The sequence below is a fragment of the Candida oxycetoniae genome, assembly GCF_023343755.2.
Source record: "Candida oxycetoniae strain CBS 10844 chromosome Unknown scaffold46, whole genome shotgun sequence".
In the NCBI taxonomy this organism is placed as follows: Eukaryota; Fungi; Ascomycota; class Pichiomycetes; order Serinales; family Debaryomycetaceae; genus Lodderomyces; species Lodderomyces oxycetoniae.
Genome location: NW_026055413.1, coordinates 59717 through 67154, shown reverse-complemented (window position 1 = coordinate 67154; position 7438 = coordinate 59717). Strand labels below are relative to the sequence as shown.

At 39.7% G+C, this 7438-nt stretch overlaps 3 protein-coding genes across 3 annotated transcripts; 1 reads left to right on the top strand and 2 right to left on the bottom strand. All coding sequences in view use genetic code 12, as the record gives it.

Moving 5' to 3' along the window:
- Positions 1–748: 748 nt before the first annotated feature.
- Positions 749–1342, top strand: KGF56_002230 (uncharacterized protein; the record flags this gene model as incomplete). Its single annotated transcript, XM_049323437.1, has 1 exon — positions 749–1342. One exon carries the CDS (start codon positions 749–751, stop codon positions 1340–1342), a length of 594 nt encoding a protein of 197 aa, XP_049180724.1.
- A 376-nt stretch (positions 1343–1718) lies between these two features.
- KGF56_002229 (COX12) lies at positions 1719–4006 on the bottom strand (the record flags this gene model as incomplete). The annotated part of the gene is made up of 3 exons (XM_049323436.1): positions 1719–2020; positions 2997–3241; positions 3447–4006. The coding sequence occupies 3 exons, from the start codon at positions 4004–4006 to the stop codon at positions 1719–1721; spliced, it is 1107 nt and encodes a 368-aa protein (XP_049180723.1).
- A 194-nt stretch (positions 4007–4200) lies between these two features.
- On the bottom strand, positions 4201–5511 carry KGF56_002228 (uncharacterized protein; the record flags this gene model as incomplete). Its single annotated transcript, XM_049323435.1, has 1 exon — positions 4201–5511. The coding sequence occupies one exon, from the start codon at positions 5509–5511 to the stop codon at positions 4201–4203; it is 1311 nt and encodes a 436-aa protein (XP_049180722.1).
- Between the last annotated feature and the right edge of the window lie 1927 nt (positions 5512–7438).

Genomic DNA, 7438 nt, shown 5'->3' with positions numbered 1-7438 from the left:
GTTAGCCTCTTTTGTGCGTTTACCTGGTGGGGGGGGGGGGGGGGGGGGGAAGGGGGGGGGGGGGGGGGGGGGGAGAAGGCGGAGGGAAAGAGGCGACACTTTGGCTAGAATTACTTATATTGCCAATCCTAAAAAAGAGATCATGTATAGAGCAAATATTAAAGAGACAGTTAAAAAAGAGAATATGTATAGAGCAAATATTTTTTTAAGAGATTGATGTTACATCAACTGCTAGACACCATCGAGCGAAGCGAGATGGTGGAGCAGCCACTTAGTACCAACACTGTGGGCCCCTTGTAAAGAGTAAAGTATTGGTAAGGTTCTACCTGTCCCGGACTCGTAAAGATTTGAAAAATACTTTTAGAGAGTAGACGAGTACTTAGAGAGGATCAACATTGGGGCCCTTGTAAAGAGTAAAGTATTGGTAAGGTTCTACCCTGTCTCTGAACCTCGCTTCGCTCGATGGTGGAGCAACACATTGTAGATTAGTAGCTAGTTACAACACTATCTCGCTCTGCTCGATAGTGTTGCTTGATAGTGTTGCTCGATAGTGTTGCTCGATAGTGTTGCTCGATAGTGATATGGTAGCACATTGAAAAATCGAGTTAATAAAGACCCACTTGTTGCTTGTACCCATCAGGTAAGAAGAAGGATGGTGTACTACTTTACGGCGGAGATTTCACTTCCAGATACTGACGAGTCCTGTTTTTCAACAGCAGATGGCGTTGAAAGAAAGTATTCAATATATATGGGTAAGGACAAGTATGAAAACGAGTCTTTAATTGAACATTCGCATCGTAAGAATATATGGTTTCATGTAGATAATTTATCTTCAGCTCATGTGTATTTACAGCTCACCAAGGAAGAGATACTTGACTGGAAATCATTTGACACTTTCCATATTGACCAACAGTTACTAAGCCAAATATGTCAATTGACCAAGGCCAACTCGATTAAGGGTAATAAATTGGATAATGTCAAGGTGATATATACACCTTGTGAGAATTTACATACAGATGGATCAATGGATACAGGAACGGTAATTTATAAGAACCCAAAGTTGGTTAAACGGTTTAATGTAGTAAAAAGGCAAAATGCAGTGATTAATAAACTAAACAAAACAAAACGGGAAACAAGCACAGATGAGTTTATCAAGTCACTGCAAAAACTTGTCAATGAAATTGAACTTGAAAGGAAAAAGATAGAGAAGGAAGAAGAAAAGTTGAACAGGATGTATGAGAGAGAAAAGAAGCAGAACCAGGACCCGTATGGTGATCTTTTTACCAGTGAAAATATGCAACAACAGAGTAAAAGAAGCAATTTTGAAGAAGATTTTTGGTAAAAAGAAAAAGAAAAGAAAAGAAAAGAAAGAGTATAAAAAAGATGAGTCAAGGTAGCACATTCAACGCTCAAAAGAATGTGTTTTGGAGCTGAATACACATTAAACACTCTAAAGAATGTGTTTTGGAGCTGAATACACATTCGAGCTGTAGAAATTTTGAAGCTGAATATACCTTTGAGCTGTACATTCAAGCCGTACAATGTTCAAGTTGTAGTACGTGATAAATTTGTACATTAAATAAGACAAACGTATAAGTACTGAACAAAATTTGCTATTTAACAATCCTTCTTTTCGCAGCTGCAACTTATAGCTATGCCTCTCTTGTCATAATCTTTAGATTTTTTCTTTTTTTTTTTATTCACCCTTTTGGATTCCCTTAGGAGTCCATATTCACTGGGAAAGTACCAGCGCTTCTTTGATCATCCCATTTCTCAATCCACATCAAGGGACATAATGAGGTAAAAGTCTTGAAAAAGATTTGACATGGCTCGAAATCCTCACCTTTTACATTAACACATTTGTGATAATCAATATATGATTGTGCACAGTGCTTTGATTGATTTTGGTTAGGAAATCTAGGATCAAATTGTGGTGTGTCAAATTTAAATGTAGCTGGGTCAATTGCCATTGTGGAATATATAGTCTTAAATAATACTAGTATACTAGTTTGCCTGCTTGCTAGAGAGTTAGTGGAGTATTGCTGGGCCTTTGTCCTTTCAAAGGAGAGTAATATATTCAAGTTGTATATTTTTCAATTACTTTACAAGCGAGACTTTTTGTCTGATGAGTTTCTGAGAGTGGACTGACTCGAAAATTGCACAAATCAACTTTGCTCGTAATTTAATTGGATTATGTGGGAAATGTCCTGCATATTAAAGCAAGACAAAGAAATAGGCCTAGAAACCATCGACGGCACTATCGAGCAGAGCGAGATAGTGGAGCAGCTCATATAGGCACTTGACACTATCGACGACACTATCGAGCAGAGCAAGATAGTGGAGCAGCTCATATAGGCACTTGACACTATCGACGACACTATCGAGCAGAGCGAGATAGTGGAGCAGCTCATGTAGCCACTTGAAACTATCGACGACGACACTATCGAGCAGAGCGAGATAGTGGAGCAGCTCATGTAGGCATTTAACACTATCAACGACGACACTATCGAGCAGAGCAAGATAGTGGAGCAGCTCATGTAGACATTTGATACTATCGACGACAACACTATCGAGCAGAGCGAGATAGTGGAGTAGCTCATGTAGCCATTTGATACTATCGACGACAACACTATCGAGCAGAGCGAGATAGTGGAGTAGCTCATGTAGCCATTTGATACTATCGACGACAACACTATCGAGCAGAGCGAGATAGTGGAGTAGCTCATGTAGCCATTTGATACTATCGACGACAACACTATCGAGCAGAGCGAGATAGTGGAGTAGCTCATGTAGCCATTTGATACTATCGACGACAACACTATCGAGCAGAGCGAGATAGTGGAGTAGCTCATGTAGCCATTTGATACTATCGACGACACTATCGAGCAGAGCAAGATAGTGGAGCAGCTCATATAGCCACTTGGTTCATGTAGCTCGTGTAGCTCATGTAGCCACTTGACACTATCGAGCAGCTCATATAGCCACTTGGTTCATACTCGTGTAGCTCATGTAGCCACTTGACACTATCGAGCAGCTCATGTAGCCACTTGGTTCTGTAGCCATCTGGTTCATTTGGCTCGTCTGACTCATCCGGGTCATCTGTATCATCTGGTTCGTGTAGCTCATGTAGCCATCTGGCTCATCTGGCTCATCTGACTCATATAGCTCCTGTAGATCATTGGGCTCATCTGGCTCATGTAGCCCGTTTGGCCGATCAAGACCTTCTAGCCATTTGACTCCGCTAGCCCATCTGGCCCATCTAGCCATTTGACTCCGCTAGCCCATCTAGCCCATCTAGCCCATCTAGCCCATCTAGCCCATCTAGCCCATCTAGCCCATCTAGCCCATCTAGCCCATCTAGCCCATCTAGCTCATTTTATCCAAAGTAGTCACCAATACAGTATTACACATCTGGCTCATGACTTTCTCCTTCCCCTTCCTAACACTGAACGGTCCAAGCATTATTCAAAAGATCACCCAAATTGGAATTACTCAAAATTATATATAGCACAGGTAAGTCATACACTTTTGATCCTTTCACTTCCTTTATTGCTTGGTTAATCTTTTCCTCCTCATTCCGATCCTCCTCTATTGCCTCACCTTCTATTGCCTCGCCTTCTATTGCCTCTCTTTCTTTTGGCTCACCTTCTTTCCCCTCCTCTTCCTTCCTCTTCTTCATATATGGATATACCTCACTCAGATACTTAAACAATCGATTATACTGATGCAATCCCAGTTTCTTCTGCTTAACAATTTCTACTATCGAAATCATTTTTGGTATATCTCTAGCAAATGCCTCAAACAATATACTATCATGGGTCAAGAGATCCAATGATTTGCTTATAATCGACTTCATTGAATCATTTCGGGAAATCTTTAAATTAACTATTGTCAAATCATCTTTTTTCAATACCAATTCAGCTATTAGCTTGCTTGTTTGTTTAGAAAGCTCCGCTCCCGCTCCTGATCCTGGTTGTTTTGAAGAGCTCATCACCTCCCCCGCCATCTCAACATACTCAAATAGTACAGATGAAAAAAAAAAATATTAAAAAAAAAAACAATCTTGCAGAACACTACAGAGTTGAGCCCATTAAAAACTCTCTCATTTTAAATAGTAAGAGATGACTATAAATTATTAAGTTATATTTAGACTGTTTCCACTGGCTGCTGCTGCTGCTGTTATTTTTATTATTATTATTATTATTGTTGTTGTTGTTGTTGTTGTTGTTGTTGTTGTTGTTGTTGTTGTTGTTGTTGTTGCTGTTGTTGTTGCTGCTGCTGCTCTTTCTCATTCTTATCTACAGAGACTTCTGTTATCATATCCTGTATCTTTGGTGGTTCAATATTGTCATCTTTTGCATCCACCCATTCTTCGTTTTCGTTTTCTTTGACTTCATCATCTTTCGACAGAGGAGGCGATTTGGTACTTCGAGAACTACCATTTCTCATACATGACCTCAAACTGTTCCTGTAGCTTGATCTTGAACTTGTATTGGCACTCGACAGATTAATAATAATCAGTGTTGAATCAACATCACCAAATCTATTCAGTGTCCCCAAGTCCAAATCTCCACTAAACTGGGCCATTTTCAATATTTGGTTTTGAAACATATTCAATCTCGATGATGTTTTGGTCAGTTGTGAGGATAAATTTTTGAATTTCTTAAATTGTTTTCGATATGGGCTCGATGAGGATGTTGTTGAAGAAGATGCCGCATAGTTGAAGTTTCTCGTATAAGGCATCATCATTGGAAAAGAATATGGGATCGGGAATTGCTGCTGCTGTTGCTGCTGCTGCTGTAGCTGTTGGTGATGATAATTGTTGGTGTAGCCAATCCCACCAATATGACCTACTACTTGTTTATAGGGAGTAACAAATCCATTCGCGTGCAATGTGAATAAATTACCGTACTGATCCATTAACCTTGTTGGATTGTATCCACCAGTATTCAAGCTCATAGACAGGGCAATTGAAGACGATGCCAAATTCGAATCTTCACTTGTCGTACTTCCAGTTGTCTGCTGCTGCTGTTGTTGTCCTTGTTGTTGCTGTTGTTGTTGCTCTCGTTGCTCTGACTCTTCAATAATTTCACCACAATAAGCATCTGGTCCAAATGTCAAGCTTTCTCGTCCTTTGATTAATTCTTTGACTTCTGGGTCCACACTTTCTGAATCACTCATAACGTTAATATTGGCATCCGCCCTTGGCTCAGAGAAAGGCAAGTGTGGCGGCGGTGGCGGCGGCGGTGGTGGTGGTGCCTGCAACCCTGCTATTTCTCCAGTTGGTTCACCAAGTATGTAAATCGGAAGCACCTCAACGTGTATTTGCTTTTTATGTACCAATTTTCCACCATCAAAATCATAGTTGAGTAATTTCAAAAGATAGCTATTCAATAATGAATTGAATTCTATGTAAGATCTATGTTGATAATTGAACTGAATGAATGAAAATGCAAGCTTCAAGTATTGGATGAAATTGGGTTCACAGCTAGGTTGGTATTCGTATCCCATTTTCAAATGATATATATGTATATGTGTGTGTGTGTGTGTGTGTGTGTAAAGAAGAAACCGGGGTAATGCGGGGGGAGGAGAGCGAAGAAAGGCGGGGGAAGGGTGAGGGTGGGGGGTTAAGGGGTGATGATAATGAGAAAAGAAAATGGGCGTAAAAAGATGGTTAGTTCTTAATTTGATGTTTTGATCCTAGTACACCAAGTGGGATATTAGTTGGTTTTGTCTAGATCTTTGTTGTCGTTTTTTATTTAACAAGGAGGGTAGGTTTGATACATCAGCAAATATTTCAACAAATTTGGAAAATGGATCAACTAATGTCTAAACTTTCCCATAAAATTTTACTTTACTTGCTTATTAAAAACTTAGTATATATATACTAAGTATATAGATCAGAAGAGTTTCCCGATGCCATCAGTTAAAACTTTCCCTTCATAACAAAAATCTTCATTATATTTAATTCTTTTTTTTTTTTATAGATATTTTTTATTTATTCTTGTTTCCCAGATTTCTGGTTTTTTTATAACCTATGAGGCTTCTCAGACGTTGTGGTTTCTTTGATGGTGGAACCATTTGTTGTTTCCTAAAATTTATAGGAGATATAAAAAAATCGTGATTTTCTTAAAGAATTATTTGACTGCGAAAAAAAAGAAAAAAGAAAAAAGAAAAAAGTTTTTGCAGCCATTTGTTACAGCGGGACTATCAAGCGACACTATCGTGCAGAGCGAGATAGTGTTGTAACAAGCTGGTCAGTGTTAATCGATAGTGGGCAGCTAGTCAGTGTTGTGACAAGCTAGTCAGTGTTGTGACAAGCTAGTCAGTGTTGTAACAAGCTAGTCAGTGTTGTAACAAGCTAGTCAGTGTTGTAACAAGCTAGTCAGTGTTGTAACAAGCTAGTCAGTGTTGTAACAAGCTAGTCAGTGTTGTAACAAGCTACTAAGTGTTGCTCGATAGTGGCAGAGGATGTTTCTGGAAAATAAGCGGTACAGATAAAGTAACAAATTTTCTATTGTGAATCCCGATTTCTTTTACCGCGGCTTGAGATTTATAGTGAATGGTAGCAGCTAGTGCTACTCCACTATCTGGCAGAGCGAGATAGGTGGTAGCTAGTCAGTGTCGTTCGAGCAACACCGACTAGCTTGTTACGACACTATCTCGCTCTGCTCGATAGTGTCGCTCGATAGTGTAGCTCGATAGTGTCGGTGGCAGTTAGTATGCTCCCCTATCGAGTAACACTGACTAGCTTGTTACAACACTATCTCGCTCTGCTCGATAGTGTTGTGTCGGTGGCAGTTAGTATGCTCCCCTATCGAGTAACACTGACTAGCTTGTTACAACACTATCTCGCTCTGCTCGATAGTGTTGTGTCGGTGGCAGTTAGTATGCTCCCCTATCGAGTAACACTGACTAGCTTGTTACAACACTATCTCGCTCTGCTCGATAGTGTTGTGTCGGTGGCAGTTAGTATGCTCCCCTATCGAGTAACACTGACTAGCTTGTTACAACACTATCTCGCTCTGCTCGATAGTGTCGCCCGTGTTTTTGAGCTTTAAACATTTTTAATTGGCCAATTTGTTGATAAGACTTTTTTCTTTTTTTTAGTAAAGCCCTTTTTAGTAAAGGAGCTTTTGAAAAGCTGTAACCTTTAGAATACAATTTCACTTTTGACTCCTTTCGAACAAAGTCAATTACACTTGCTCCCACCTCCCCTTTTTTCTATCCTCACCCAGAGTCAAATTCCATAGTTTACTCTTAGGTTCTGCCAAATCTCAAATGCTGCCTATTCTTAGCGCTGCTTGAACTTCAATGTTTTCCCACATTTTTACTTAGCGGATTCGTCCGAAACTCTTTTTCCGATTAAGAGCGTTTTCCCCAGAAAAGGAAAAAGAAAGAAATGTCCACTACTAAATAAATATTCACCATTGTATAA